The sequence below is a fragment of the Hordeum vulgare genome, chromosome 6H (genome assembly GCF_904849725.1).
Source record: "Hordeum vulgare subsp. vulgare chromosome 6H, MorexV3_pseudomolecules_assembly, whole genome shotgun sequence".
NCBI lineage: Eukaryota > Viridiplantae > Streptophyta > Magnoliopsida > Poales > Poaceae > Hordeum > Hordeum vulgare.
In genome coordinates, this window is record NC_058523.1 from 139606189 (window position 1) to 139621831 (window position 15643).

The 15643-nt window shown below is 49.4% G+C and overlaps 1 protein-coding gene across 1 annotated transcript; it reads left to right on the forward strand.

The window, feature by feature from the left end:
• Positions 1 to 307: 307 nt before the first annotated feature.
• Positions 308 to 2280, forward strand: LOC123402140 (probable serine/threonine-protein kinase PBL15). The gene is made up of 3 exons (XM_045096023.1): positions 308 to 979; positions 1118 to 1390; positions 1506 to 2280. Exons 1-3 carry the CDS (start codon positions 557 to 559, stop codon positions 2094 to 2096), a joined length of 1287 nt encoding a protein of 428 aa, XP_044951958.1. The 5' UTR covers positions 308 to 556; the 3' UTR covers positions 2097 to 2280.
• The last annotated feature ends 13363 nt before the right edge of the window (positions 2281 to 15643 follow it).

The following is a 15643-nucleotide window of genomic DNA, read 5'->3' on the forward strand; positions in this document are numbered from 1 at the left end:
ATGTACCAGTAAATCAGTGGAATTAATAGACTATTGCCGCATCGATCACGTGTAAAACGGCTCGGACACCTAGGATCCTTCGTCAACCTCCATGTCTACTGGACTTGGTAGTACCACGGATCGTGTATCATACAATTTCATTTCAGGTGCGATCGATCGACGTTCAGTTTAATATGGATGGTAGTACAGTAAGGTTTGGGAGAGAAAAGACGCATGCAAAAGGCGAAGCTGGAGATGCCATAAGCATCATCACTCACTAGACAAGCCAAAGGAAAGGATAGAGGGAGTGGTTCGGGCAGTTGGGTTGTGTGTTGGAACGGTTGGCCTCGCACTCCCTTTTGGTCCGCGCGCGCACTGCCCTTTTCTCCAAATCGCCCAATCCCCCGTCGCCATTGCTATATCATCCCTACCACGCCGTGCTTTCCCCCAACACCCACAACCACTACAAACCTGCTGCACGAACTGCTCCATCTCCAGCTCTTACTCCTTTGCTTTCCCACGCTCTCGCCAATCCAAGCTTGGTACCTACTGTAAGTAAGTGTAGCGAGGAGGGAGGATGCCGAGGCCATGGAGACCGGTGCTGGCGTCGGCGACCAAGTGCTGCAGCACGGAGGACGCCGTGGTGGCCGGGAACGCGCTCACACGCTGCCGCCCGGCGCGCTCCGAGTTCTCGCGCCGTCTAGCCTCCTTCCGCCGCCTTTCCTCCATGACCAACAGCCCCGCCACGCCCAAGGACGGCAAGGACGACCAGGCCGCGGGCGAGATGGGCGTGGGCCCCATGCAACTGCACTCCTTCAGCCTCAACGAGCTCCGCGGCGTCACGCACGACTTCTCCAGCGGCTACCTACTGGGGGAGGGCGGGTTTGGCACCGTCCACAAGGGCTTCGTCGACGCCGGCATGCGGCCCGGCCTTGAGCCCCAGCCCGTCGCCGTCAAGCAGCTTGACATCGCCGGCCACCAGGGCCACAGGGAGTGGCTGGTAATTAAGTCCTAGTACATCGATACATGCCCGCTGTTACAGTTACCAGATTCCTAGTCCATAACAACCCCATTAAAACTGACTAATTTTATGCTGTCTCCTCTCCCATGCATGGGGAAATAATGGGGTTGGTTGCAGGCCGAGGTGATCTTCCTTGGGCAGTTCCGGGACCAGCACCTGGTGAAGCTACTTGGGTACTGCTGCGAAGACGAGGAGCGGCTTCTCGTCTACGAGTTCATGCCGCGCGGCAGCCTCGAGAACCACCTCTTCAAAAGGATATCCGCCACGCTGCCGTGGGGCACGAGGCTCAAGGTCGCCATCGGCGCCGCCAAGGGCCTCGCCTTCCTCCATGGCGCCAAGCAGCCCGTCATCTATCGCGATTTCAAGGCGTCCAACATCCTCCTCGACTCAGTAGGTTCCTTCACGGATTGGCATATATAATCGAATTGGATCGGATCGGATCTACCGGCCTGCCGGGACTCTGTCTCTCGTAACGTTCTTGTGTTCGTCGGTGTTCCACATACAGGATTTCACTGCGAAGCTGTCGGACTTCGGACTGGCCAAGATGGGTCCCGAGGGGGAGGACACGCACGTGACCACCCGCGTGATGGGCACTCACGGCTACGCGGCGCCGGAGTACGTGCAGACGGGCCACCTCACGATGAAGAGCGACGTGTACAGCTTCGGGGTGGTGCTTCTGGAGCTCCTGACGGGCCGCCGGGCCATGGAGCACGTCCGTGGCCGGAGTGTGCATGCTGAGCAAACCATCAAGCTCGTGGAGTGGACCCGGCCCTACCTCGCCAGCAGCCGCCGCCTGCGCTGCATCATGGACCCCAAGCTGGCGGGGCACTACTCCGTCAAGGGCGCGCGCGCTGTGGCGCACCTGGCGGTGCAGTGCACTAGCGCGCAGCCCCGGGACAGGCCAAGCATGACTGTTGTGGTCGGCGCGCTTGAGCGGCTGGAAGGACTCAAGGACATGGCCGTCAGCATCGGGCTCTGGCCCACCGCGCCTGTGGCCGGGAGGAACGCGGTCTCCGCCAAAATTCGGACCGAGATGAAGGGCGCCGGCGCGGGCGTCGTTTTGAGGCAGAGAAGTGCGTCCGCCAAATTGTCGTAATCTGGTTGTCATGTTTTAGAGCATCTCCGTTTGACCCCAAGGCGTTTTTCGGGAAAAAAAATAACGTCTCTTGGGGTCAATGGCAGAGTGAGAAAATATGTATCAGGGGGCCAAGTGCTACTAAAACAGGTTGGGGAGGCCTAAAGTGTTGAAAAATAGATATTTAGAAGCAAATTAGTACTAATTCTGGCACTGTTCATAGCAAATTACCTGCAAAATCCTGGTGTTAGGGGGGGGGGGGGGGGGGAGGGCACCTGCTGGACCACCGTGTCTCCCCCACTGTTGCGGCGTCGCGGGCAAAAAATTTGGCATGGAAGGCAGCGCTTCCCCACCGTGAACGCAACCTCGATGAAATTTAAACGCACAAATTCAACGAAATTCACTTAATTTGAATAAAAAGTAGGCAGTTTCATTAATATTTGGGCAAACTGAAAAAACATAGGTACCTGCTGGACCACCGTGTCTCCCCCACTGTTGCGGCGTCGCGGGCAAAATTTTTGGCATGGAAGGCAGCGCTTCCCCACCGTGAACGCAACCTCGATGAAATTTAAACGCACAAATTCAACGAAATTCACTTAATTTGAATAAAAAGTAGGCAGTTTCATTAATATTTGGGCAAACTGAAAAAACATAGGTACTTGCTGGACCACCGTGTCTCCCCCACTGTTGCGGCGTCGCGGGCAAAAATTTTGGCATGGAAGGCAGCGCTTCCCCACCGTGAACGCAACCTCGATGAAATTTAAACGCACAAATTCAACGAAATTCACTTAATTTGAATAAAAAGTAGGCAGTTTCATTAATATTTGGGCAAACTGAAAAAACATAGGTAAAAAACTAAAAAGATACGCCTAGTTCATGCCGAGGAGGTTGTTAGTAGGGGGGTAGGCCCCTGTTGGACCACTGTCTCCGCCACTGCTTGCTGCGTTGCCGGTGAAATTTTTTGACATGAAGGGCAGCGCTTTTCAGCCATGAACGCAACCTCGACGAAATTTAAACGCACAAATTCGACGAAATTCACTCAATTTGGACAAAAATAGGCAGTTTCATTAATATTTGGGCAAAGTGAAAAAACATAGATAAAAACCTAAAAAAGATACGCCTAGTTCATGCCGAGGAGGTTGTTAGTAGGGGGCAGGCCCCTGTTGGACCACTGTGTCTCCGCCGCTGCTTGCGGCCTCGCCGGTGAAATTTTTTGACATGGAGGGCAGCGCTTTTCAGCCATGAACGCAACCTCGACGAAATTTAAACGCACAAATTCGACGAAATTCACTCAATTTGGACAAAAATAGGCAGTTTCATTAATATTTGGGCAAACTGAAAAAACATAGATAAAAAACTAAATAATACGCCTAGTTCAAGCCAAGGAGGTTGTTAGGGTGTAGGGCCCTGCTGGACCACCGTATCTTCGCCACTGCTTGCGGCGTCGCCGGTGAAATTTTTGGCGTGGAGGGCAGCGCTTTCCAGCCGTGAACGCAACCTCAACGAATTTTAAACGCACAAATTCAACGAAATTTACTCAATTTGGATGAAAATAGGCAGCTTCATTAATATTTGGGCAAATTGAAAAACCATAGCTAAAAAGCTAAAAAGACTACGCTTAGTTCATGCCGAGGAGATAGAAGACAGTGTAGCCGAGATCGTCGTCGATGCTCGGCAGCCCATCCTTCGGGGCATCCTTGTTGTGGACGGGCTTGCTCGGTGCGGTGACCTTCTCGTCGCTATCGGAGAGCACGATGACGCCGTCCTTGTCGCAGTCGCAACGCCGCTCGACGATCTCTTCAAGAGCACGGCGCTGACACTCCATCTCCTGCTTGACGTAGTCAACGCGCGCTCACGCGAGGCCGCTCTCAAGGTCGGCGGCCATGTCCTCATGCTCCATCTTCACCACGATCGTTGGCTCCTTCTTCGGCTTCACCATGCTAATGTGGTCGCGGGGAGGGGAAGGGATGTGGCCCTCGTTTATGACGAGGTTGCCGGCGTGGCTGTGCCGGTGGAGCGACGTTTCCCGTGGCTCGGGCTTGATGGGGACGAGTGGTGCCGCCATCGCATAGGAGCGGGAGCCAGAGGACGATGATGCACGATTGGTCCATGCGCCTCGGCACCCAGGAGCTTCCGCTGCGGCGAGAGAACAATGTTGCGGGGTGTTCGGAAACGTCGCATGGGAAACAAAAAATTTCCTACGCACGCGCAATTCCTATCATGGTGATGTTCATCTACGAGAGGAGATTCAGATCTACATACCCTTGTAGATCGAACAGCAGGAAGCGTTAAGAAACGTGGTTGATGTAGTGGAACATCCTCACGTTCCTCGATCCGCCCAGTGAACCGTCCCGCGATCCGTCCCACGATCCGCTCCGATCTAGTGCCGAACGGACGGCACCTCCGCGTTCAGCACACGTACAGCTCGACGATGATCTTGGCCTTCTTGATCCAGCAAGAGAGACGGAGAGGTAGATGAGTTCTCCGGCAACGTGACGACGCTCTGGAGGTTGGTGGTGATCTATCTCAGCAGGGCTCCGCCCGAGCTCTGGAGAAATACGATCTAGAGAAAAAAACCGTGGAGGTATGTGGTCGGGCTGCCGTGGCAAAGTTGTCTCAAATCAGCCCTAATACCTCAGTATATATAGGAGGGAGGGGGAGGGACCTGCCTTGAGGCTCAAGAGAGCCCCAAGGGGTCGGCTGAAGCAAGGGGAGGAGTCCTCCTCCTCCAATCCTAGTCCAACTAGGATTGGAAGGTGGAGTCCTTCTCCACTTTCCGACTTCCCCCTTTTTTTTCCTTTTCCTTTGATTCCTGCGCATAGGGACTCTTGGGCTTTCCCACCAGCCCGCTAAGGGCTAGTGCAGCACCCCTCAGGTCTATGGGCTTCCCCCGGGTGGGCTGCCCCCCCCCCCTCGGTGAACATCCGGAACCCATTCGTCACTCCCGGTACATTCCCGGTAATGTCGAGAACTTTCCGGTAATCAAATGAGGTCATCCTATATATCAATCTTCGTTTCCGGACCATTCCGGAAACCCTCGTGACGTTTGTGATCTCATCCGGGACTCCGAACAGCATTCGGTAACCAACCATATAACTCAAATACACATAAAAGATCGTCAAACCTTAAGTGTGCAGACCCTGCGGGTTCGAGAACTATGTAGACATGACCCGAGAGACTCCTCCGTCAATATCCAATAGTGGGACCTAGATGCCCATATTGGATCCTACATATTCTCCGAAGATCTTATCGGTTGAACCTCAGTGTCAAGGATTCATATAATCCCGTATGTCATTCCCTTTGTCCTTCGGTATGTTACTTGCCCGAGATTCGATCGTCGGTACCCGCATACCTATTTCAATCTCGTTTACCGGCAAGTCTCTTCACTCGTTCCGTAATACAAGATCCCGTGACATACACTAAGTAACATTGCTTGCAAGGCTTGTGTGTGATGTTGTATTACCGAGTGGGCCCCGAGATACCTCTCCGTCACACGGAGTGACAAATCCCAGTCTTGATCCATACTAACTCAAGGGACACCTTCGGAGATACCTGTATAGCATCTTTATAGTCACCTAGTTACGTTGTGACGTTTGATACACACAAGGTATTCCTCCGGTGCTAGTGAGGTATATGATCTCATGGTCATAGGAACAAATACTTGACACGCAGAAAACTATAACAATAAAACAACACGATCAATATGTTACGTTCATAGTTTGGGTCTTGTCCATCACATGATTCTCCTAATGATGTGATCTCGTTATCAAGTAACAACACTTGCCTATGGTCAGGAAACCTTGACCATCTTTCATCAACGAGCTAGTCAACTAGAGGCTTACTAGGGACAGTGTTTTGTCTATGTATCCACACAAGTATTGTGTTTCCAATCAATACGATTATAGCATGGATAATAAACGATTATCATGAACAAAGAAATATAATAATAACTAATTTATTATTGCCTCTAGGGCATATTTCCAACAGTCTTCCACTTGCACTAGTGTGGGGACCCCGACTGGTGAGTCGAGATCGCCGTGCCCAGTGATCCCAAGGATCAATGCTCACTGAACACAGATACTGAATAATAGAGTCTTACATCCAAATACCGAATATTACATCAAATGACCGAAGGGTCGGGTTCACAAACAGGGCCTAAGGACAAATAAAACGGGTACAACGGGTAGCGGAAACTCATAAGGGCTAAGCCGGTGCCCATGCCAGCAAGCCTACACCGACAGGCATTCTGACTTGGAAGCGTCCTAGATCGCAGGTCCGTCTCTGAAGACGTACTCGTCACCAAATTCCGGTCCTTCCTTGTCTGGTCAATAATATAACCAGTGGCAAGCCAATGAGTACTTTGAATGTACTCGCAAACAGCCCATGATATGAACAATGAAAGTGAAGGATGACAATATCATGCATTTTCTAGTATAACTCATCTGGGTGGAATGATCATGAATATGCATCAAGTTAAAGAATTACTCTTGAAGAACAGGTTACAGATATCAACATATCTGCTAAGGGCTGAACCATCCTGGTTCACCCTATATGCCAAGTCATCGAACTTGTCCTAACCTCAAGGTATCAGCTGAGGGTTAAACCATCCGGGTTTACCCTATATACCAAGTCACCGAACTTGGTCATATTATTATTATCATAACAACACCTTTTTAACACCAAACACACACACTCACACACACTTGGTTTATGCGGAAATATCAGGACGTAGTTTAAGCAGGATTAACCAACTGTCCTTGATCGTGGACACGGCTATTCGAATAGTTTACACTCTGTAGAGGTAGTACGCTGGACCCACGAGAAACTGGAAACTTCCGTGTCATCCACGACTCGCGGTATATCACATATGCCCGAGGTAAGTACCCGATCATCATATTTCCCCTGACGATACTAGACAAAGAGGTCCACTCGATTGGTACCCATCCCACATGTTGTACCTCTTACGAGCACCGACTCTGGACAGTATCAACCATGCGGGGACCAACGGTGTGCCTGGAACTCATAATAATGGCATAGTCGTCCTACCTGGCATGACCCCATCACGAGAGTGACGACAATCACTCCCGCCACTAGTAATGTGGCTCTTTGCTAGTACCGACCAGAGTAATCAACAAAGCCCCGTCCCATAAAGGGGTATTGTGGTCGTACTGGTAAGGTTGGGACGATCGACACATCATAAATCTAATCCCATTTCCGAAACCATACTCACACAAAACACCGGTGCATCACTTCACCAAAAGTGACCACCAACTCATCATCACCCTCGAGCATTAGTGGCACCCGACGGGGTTTTCATAAACTCTTATTTTAACTCATCATCATGCTCATGATAATATGCTTCTATCTTTACTTGTCAACATGGTATTAGCATGACCCTCAAGGAGTAGGGTCAAGCTCAATGCAATGGTTTTCTAACTCTACTAGTCAACATGATAGTAGCATTATCCTCATAGATGGTAGGGTTAGGCTCATCATGCTTGTGCTCCGAGGAGCCATATGTATAACATCACCATCATGCAAGTGCTCCGAAGAAGCCTTCGGTACCATCACAACAATGATGAACCGGCATTATGATCACATGCAACGGAAAAGTACTTGCTATTCTAGCATGCATCAATTCATATGCTCAAGTCATGGTCAAAGGGCTGCTTGCCTTGGTCAGCTAGGTATCCAAGGTCTTCGAGGTCTTCCGCTCTGAATACTTCGTCACTCGGTAATTCTATCATCGAGAATAGAATAAATAAGAAATATCCCACACAAAAACAGATCACAAACCACTTTTAAAAATGTTGCAATACTTGGTAAAAATCAGGTTGTTACTTTGAAAAATATCTTCTCTTTGTTTTTACTAGCAAAGCATTTTTAATAATTAGAAAATAGGAGCAAACTATTGCTTTTAATGCCTTTATATTATTATAAAACAGATTCTGTTTTTGAAAAATGTCAAGAATGGCAGAAACAAATACTACTCATTTTTAGAAAAATACGAGTGGAAGAATCATATATTTCCACTGGATAGTTATTTTTACAAAAATCATTTTAGTCTCAGGTTTAAAGAAAAGGCCAAAGACTAGCCTGGGAAGCAGGCCGGCCCAGCCAGCCAGCAGGCTGCCAGGCGCGCGCGCGCCAGGTTTGAACCTGACGTGCGGGCCCCTGGAGTCAGCGGCAGTGGCTGCGCGCGGGGCAGCTCCAGGACGCTGACATGTGGAGCCCACCTCTCGGGTTCTTCCCCTACCTCCAGCCAAGGAGGAGGACACGAACGCCGGCGGGGCTACCGTCGTCCATGGGCCTAGCTAAGGGCAGGAATGGGTTCAGCATGCCTCCGCCTACCTGCAGGTGGTCGGGACAACACCGGAGAGGCTTGGAGTCGCCGGCGACGAGGTGGCCGTGGCGGAGGAGTTTCGGGATGTGGTTGAACTGATAGCTAGGGGCACGGAAAGGCTCAGGGCTGTTGGGGGAAAGGTTCCTGGTGTCGAGGGGAGTGCTCTGGTGGGTCGAGTGTCGCAGGAGCCGGCGTGTAACCGGAGATCGACCGGAGCTCCGAGGCAGAGGGGCCTCGGTCGATCTCGAGCATCGGGGCTCTGCGAGCTCGATTGGGTGGCTAGGGGGAGCTAGTGGTCGTGCAGAGGCTGTTGGAGGGGTGCTGAGGTGCCGGGGGGGGCTATTTATAGGCTCGTGACGGTGTGCCAAACTCGGTGCTCCGGTGACTCACCGCGGCACGCTTGCGTGCACAGTGAGGAGCTGGCTGCGAAACCACAGTCTCCGGACGTGGTTTAGGATGCTCTGAAGCATCGGCCGCAGAGGGAGAAGGCGTGGGGTCGAGCTGCAGCGTCCGTGCAAGCTCGTCCGAGTCGGGTGTGCGCGGGCACGCGTCGCCCAAGCTCTAGCGCTTGGGAGGAGGGTCCCTGGCGGCTGCTTTACACTGAGGGGTTGTCGGGGGAGGTCTTGGACACTTCGGGGGAGGTTGGAACCGGTCGGGAGCGTCGTCCCCTTCTCGGTTGCTCCCTGTAGCGCGTTCAGAGCATAGTTTTGGCATGCCACAGCATGTTGGCACGCTTTGGGGAACTTCAGACGTGTCCCTCATGTCCTGGGTGTTGCTGGGAGTGTAACTAGCCGTTGTGTGCTAGTGTGAGCACTGGCTGGTCAAGGAGGACATGTTTTACTAGTGCTGCCAGTCCTGATCTGTGGCACAAATTGGAGTTTTTGTCACTTGTGCTTTGAACTGGGGAGGGGCCAGTTGACTGGGTGTTTAGGTTGGTCTGAGGCACTAATACACCAAGTTTGAGGCTCTCACATTGGGTAAAACAGTGGCTAGGTGGGTTTTTACCTTGTTGTCAGAAGGTGTTCGACAGTGGTTTGGGGTGCTTCCACTCCACCACTGGAAATGCAACTTAACAGGTTTTGTCTTGGGGTTAAAGTAGGGGTTTCCACCAATTTTGAGCTCCATTGCACAAGTTTAGCTTTGTAAACTTGAAAATGCATGAAAGTGGCCAGATCTGTCCTCTCCAAATGGAGTTTGACTAAATAGAGTCTAGCAAATATCATTTTTGGTGTGGAGTCCTTATTTGAGGTGCCTAACACCCCTGCAAAGTTTCATCCCTGTTGGACAAACTTTGCTATGTAGAGTTGTTCCAACTCTATTCTGGACAAAGAGGGTTTTAGGCTCATTTGGTGACCTTCCCCACCTTGGATCAAGGTGAGATTTTATGTGGGCACCAAATATGGCTTGGGGAGGCTCCTTTAATTTAGTGGGATTTTATTGAGAATATTTCCAAAGGTTAAAATAGACAGGAATAGTTTTTAGGGTTTTACTCAAATAATTATAATATAAAATAGGGTTGAAAATCTTATGTATGGAAAATATATGTCCTTCTGAGTTTCCATGATTTTACTCAGAATTTTCTAAGGTAGAGAAGCATTTTTCCTTGTGGGAATATCATTCATGGCCTTAGAAACAGACATGCATTTAAATAGAGAAATAATGTTTTAAATCATTAAATAATGTTTTTGGCAAATAATAATAGTATTTGAGTTCATATCACCAACTTTGGTTGGGAGTGCTACTAGGCATCATGAGCTAGTAGTGTAACCCAAGCAACGTAGAGGTGATCTCATGTCAAAGAAAAGAGTTTTGTAAATTCATTTTAAATAAATGATTTGCCATGGGTTTGGTTCAACAAGCAAACAAGCATACATCCATATAAGGCATTCATAGCATTCACAACATCATTAGAAAAAGTTTTAACAAGCCCTGATTTTTGCAACTCAAAAAATTGGTGGTGAAAAACAGGGTGTGACAGACCTATCCCTCTTACAAGAATGTCGTCCCCGAGATTCCTAAGCTAGGCGTTAAATAGCTCTGGAAATTCTGATCGGAGATAGTCTTCACGTTCCCATGTTGCTTCTGCTTCGGTATGGTTGCTCCACTGAACCTTGAAATACTTGATGGTGCGGCTTCTGGTGCAACGCTCTGCTTCATCCAGAATGCGAATCGGCTTCTCGCGATAGGTAAGGTCTCGTTGAAGGTCAACAGCTTGGTGGTCAATGTCCTTGCAATGATCGGAACGGTTCGACACTTGTAAGCACTTCCGGAGTTGTGACACGTGGAACACGTTGTGCACACCCGAAAGTTCTGGGGGTAGCTCTAACTGATAAGCCACTTCCCCGCGCCTTGTCGCGATCTTGAAGGGTCCAATAAACCTTGGGGCTAGCTTCCCCTTGACATGGAAACGCTTGGTTCCCTTGAGAGGCGTAACGCGCACGTACACCTGGTCTCCGGGAATGAACTCCACATTCTTGTTGTGGGAGTCCGCATAGCTCTTCTGTCGTGACTTAGCTGCCTTCAGGTTTTCTTGGACGAGCTGCACCTTTCTTTCCGCTTCCTACAGCGCTTCTTGCCCAAAAACTAGTCCTTCTCCAATTTTGGACCAATTGAGTGGGGTGCGGCACTTCCGCCCATATAGCACCTCGAATGGGGCCATTCGAAGACAGGATTGGTAGCTGTTGCTGTATGAGAACTCAGCAAACGACAGACAGTCTTCCCACTTGGCACCATGGGCCAGGACACATGCGCGGAGCATGTCCTCGAGTATCTGGTTCACCATCTCGGTCTGTCCGCCCGTCTGTGGGTGGAAAGCTATGCTGAAAGAGAGCTTGGTTCTGAGAGCTTCTTGAAACTTCTTCCAGAATCTTGAGGTGAACTGTGTGGCGCGATCAGACACGATCTCCTTAGGAACTCCATGAAGGCTAACGATGGGCTCAATGTAGAGGCTAGCCAACTTGTCGCCCCCATAGGTGGTGTTGACCGGAATGAAATGAGACACCTTAGTTAAGTGGTCGACGATGACCCATATGGAGTCATGACCCCTGCTTCACCGGGGTAGTCCGGTGATGAAGTCCATGCCGACCTTGTCCCATTTCCATTCTGGCACTTGAAGGGGTTGTAGCAGCCCAGCAGGTCGTTGATGCTCAGCCTTGACGAGCTGGCATACATCACACTTTGTGACGTAGGAGCCTATTTCTCTTCTCATGCCATGCCACCAGAATCATTCTCGGAGGTCTTGATACATCTTGGTACCACCGGGATGAATGGAGTATGGTGTGTCATGAGACTCTTGCAGGATCAAGTCCCTGAGTTCGGCCTTGTTGGGCACGCATAAGCGTTTCCCGTACCACACCACTCCTTGATCATCGATCGAGAACCCTGGGGCCTTGCCTTCCCGAATCTTCCTCTTGAGGGCTTCAATACTCTTGTGTCCCTTTTCGGCTTCCTTGATATCATCAGCCAGAGTTGGTTTGACTTCGAGGTTGGCCAGGTATCCTGGTCCGACCAACTCCAGTCCGAAGCTTTCCATCTCTTCATACAAGGCGGGCAACCGTTCCTTGAGTATGACGTTCAAGGTGCCGGCCTTCCGGCTTAAAGCATCGGCTACCACGTTGCCTTACCGGGGTAGTTGTAATGCCCCAAGTATGGAACTTTCCCTTTTTGGGTCCTATTGTATGTGGGTCCACCCTGTCAGAGATATGTTGATGACACTTATGTCTATGATTCCCTATGCCACCCTGTGTTCCTTGCATATCTTCCTTGCATGCATGCTTAGAATAACATAACATGTCATCTCATCTCCTTAATCTTGTGATTTCATGTGACTCTTATTCTCTGTTTTATTAGCATGCATGCATCCATGCCATGTCATTCCTTGCCTTACCTTTTGTATGCATGTGATATTGATAGGTGTGAGGGTGTGGTTTAGTAATATTTTGGTTGATGCCCATGTGATAATGGTGTGTGCAATGTAGGAGTGAGTGCTAGTCATTTCAAGCTCTTGCTATTTAAACTCCTTTTCCCTCCTATTATTCCATGTCAAAAATTCCTTCTTCCCAAAATGATTCTAAAATGTCTGGTGGTTAGAGTAAATTGTGATTATGAGGAGGTGAATTTTTGCTGATTTGTTCTTTGACTTTAAAGGAGCAAATAAACCCAAACAGTAAATTAATTACTGTTTTGCATTTAATCCAATTGGCTCCAAATATTTTGTTTCGAATTTATTTGAGTAGGCCATAATTCCTTATGGCTAGGGGCATTTTGCTTTGATTTTTTTTTACCCCAACAGAACTGCTAGAGATTTTAAATCCTATCTGAGTTGTTCATTTTTTTTTAGAAAAAAGATAAACCAAACCCTTCCCAGTCTCGACCTATCTATCGCCTATGGCATTCGACACCGCGGCCCAGCCCACTTCGCCCAGAGTCACGCGCGCGGGCGTCTTCCTCCTCCCCTTTCCAGCGAGGCAGGCGGCCCCACTGGTCAGTCTCTCACCTCACCCCTCCCGGAGCCGAAGCACCCCGCACATGGCACCGCGGCGCGCCCCTCGTTCCCCTCTCGCCCTATATAATCCCTTGGCGTCTGTGCCTTGGCTAGGGTTTCCCAGCCGCCGCCGCCGCTCCACCAGATCCCTCCTCCCTCCTTCCTCTCTCGACGCGGTGAGGTAAGCACTGGTCCCGCCATGGCCGACGTGTGAAGGAGATCATCGTCGTCGCCGTGGTACCTTCTCCTTCGCATCAAGGGGTCCAGGAGCACGCGTGCCTCACCACGGGCTCGTTTCCGCAGCCAGATTGACGTTCCCGGCGCTGCATCCTCTTCCTCCAGGAGCCCTTCTTCTCCGACGAGCTCCGTCGCGACGCGCTCTTCTTCCCTCTACTTCCCCTTCGGTTGCTCCCTCCTCGACTCGAACACGAGGTAGCGCACCCCCCTCCTTCCTCCTTGCCTCAGATCGTGCGTCGTAGCCATAGGGATCGCCGGCGTGATGTCGCTGTCGCCGGAGCCGTAGGTCGCCGTGGCCACGTCTCAGTAGAGCCCCTCGGGCATAGCTAGGTGCGGGAATGGATCCGTGTGGATGAGGGCTTCCTCCCCTCCACGAGTCGGAGACGGATTCGACCCGCAGCGTCGGCGAGGCACCTCCTCTGTTCCGGCCAGTCGTCGGTAGCAGTAGTTGCAAGGGTGTTCTCTTCTGAATTTGCTGCACATATATGTTCAGACAACGGTCCGTAGTGTAGTGGTAGAGTGTGTGTGTGCCTGATGAGGGGGCGCGGGTTCGATCCCCCTCGGCCTCTTTTGGGGTTTTTTGTTAACTCGGTGCACAGTGACCTGTGTAGCAGATACCTTGTTCCCTTCCTCCATCCTGTCGATTAGATGACAGAGGCGTGGTGGTTTGTTGCTGCTGCTGGACACCAGGGGTGCTGGGTTCGATTCCCAGGAGCCCCTGTTTCTTTTGTTGCTTCTTTTCTTTTTCTGCCTATTTATTTTCTGTTTCCTAACTCCTACACAAGTGGCTTGTTAGTTTCATTATTTCTGTTGTTTATTTAACTCCTTCACACTGTGGTGTTTGTTCCTGTTCCTGCTAGTATAGTGGAGTAGATATAATTGTGTGTGTGTTTTGCACACTAAGAGGTGATAAATGATATTGCTATACTTGTGATGTTTATGGTGGTTGCACCTTATTGAAGAGGAGTTAACCTTGATAAGGGGATGATGCTAGATGCGTTGACAATTTTGTGTGTTGTGCTTTGAGGTGATAAGTTGCACAAGCTAATCTTGTATAGCCCCAACTTTTGAACTTTGGTGTGGGCTAAGTTGATCTAGTAGTTTTAATTGTTTGCATTGATTTAGTGGGGTGTGGGTGCCTCCCCCTCACCACATGTTTTGATGTGAAGTGATGTTCTAGTTGGCCAACTATGATAGCATCTGAAGGTGGAGCTTACTAGTTAAGCTAGAGTAGAATGTTGTGGGGATTGCTCCTTGAGTATGACATGATTCCTAGGAAGATCCTAGTAATGCATGTGAGAGTGTGTACCATCACATGCCCATATGTGGGGGGTGCATACTCTCTTGATAGCCTAGGGTCCCATTGTGATGTGCTTGATCTAATAATATTGTGATATGGGTGTGGGTGTTGTTGATGTGCATGACACAAACATGGGGTTCAAACCCCCATGTCACTTTGTCATTGTGCACATAAGATTCACCTATGTAATTGTCATCTTAGAAGCATACCTTAGGGAGTTGCATTTACATTTTGTTGAAAGTTTGGGCTTTGTTCCCATGGTATAGATGGAGCCCAAGGGCATGAATCTTTGTGTGTTAGTAGTAGGGGTTTATGCTCAACACCATAGTGGTGTCAATCACCTCTTGGTGACATGTGTGTGCAAACCATGTCTGGACAAAGTGGGCATGTGGCTGGAAAATTCCAGATTTTTGAACTCTGAAAATTTCACCAAGTCTGGAATGCTGGAAACATTTTCTTCCCCTGTAGATGAGGATGTGATGGTCATTCTGTTGAGAACTGGACTTAGTTTAGTGCTAGTATTTTGAACCTGGTATGTTTTTGAAGCTTCCTGTCAATTTGCAAGTCATTTGGAGTCCCGTAGCTTGTGGTTTGATTGCTGTAAAAAAGCTTCAGGACAGAAACAGAAACTCAGGTGCAGGAATTTTCACTAAGTCCCTGAGATCTGATGGTTTTGGGAAAGTTTGTGTCCTTGTATCTTCTAGAGTTTAATTCCTTTTGCTGTGATTCTTGCTGGGACTTGTAGTGTTCTTGGTTGGAAACAGCCACATATATTATTTGTCATATTTGAAGACCTGTAGCTATGTTGCATGTTGCTCACAAACAGCTAAGATGCAAAAACTGGCAGATTGCGTAGTTTTGCCATTTTGCTCAAAGTTTGTGCTCAATTGTTGTTGTGGTGTTCTACCTTGCTCCATTTCATTCATGTAGGGTTAATATAGGTCTTGGCAACCTGGTAATACCAGATTTGTGCCAAATGTGTGTGAGGTGTTGAATCTACGTAGAGCTTCATATCTTGTATCGTTGATTCCCGTTGATCCGTAGCTCCGTTTGTAAAGTTCTTTATATGTTTTGGTACCGTTTTTATGAGCTGCATCTTCTCATATCATGCCCATGCATGTCCAAATAGTTTAGTGCAAAGTTCTGTCCAGAAACTTGTTGTAGTTTATCTTCGCTTGTGCTAGTGTTAGAAATAGTAGTGCATG

What these genes read in the sequence shown, in the direction of transcription:
- LOC123402140 (XM_045096023.1), top strand. Translation starts at nt 557, where the DNA reads ATGCCGAGGCCATGGAGACCGGTGCTGGCGTCGGCGACCAAGTGCTGC. An exon ending in AGGGCCACAGGGAGTGGCTG is followed by an intron (nt 980 to 1,117) that starts GTAATTAAGTCC and finishes GGTTGGTTGCAG; the next exon opens with GCCGAGGTGATCTTCCTTGG. An exon ending in CCAACATCCTCCTCGACTCA is followed by an intron (nt 1,391 to 1,505) that starts GTAGGTTCCTTC and finishes TTCCACATACAG; the next exon opens with GATTTCACTGCGAAGCTGTC.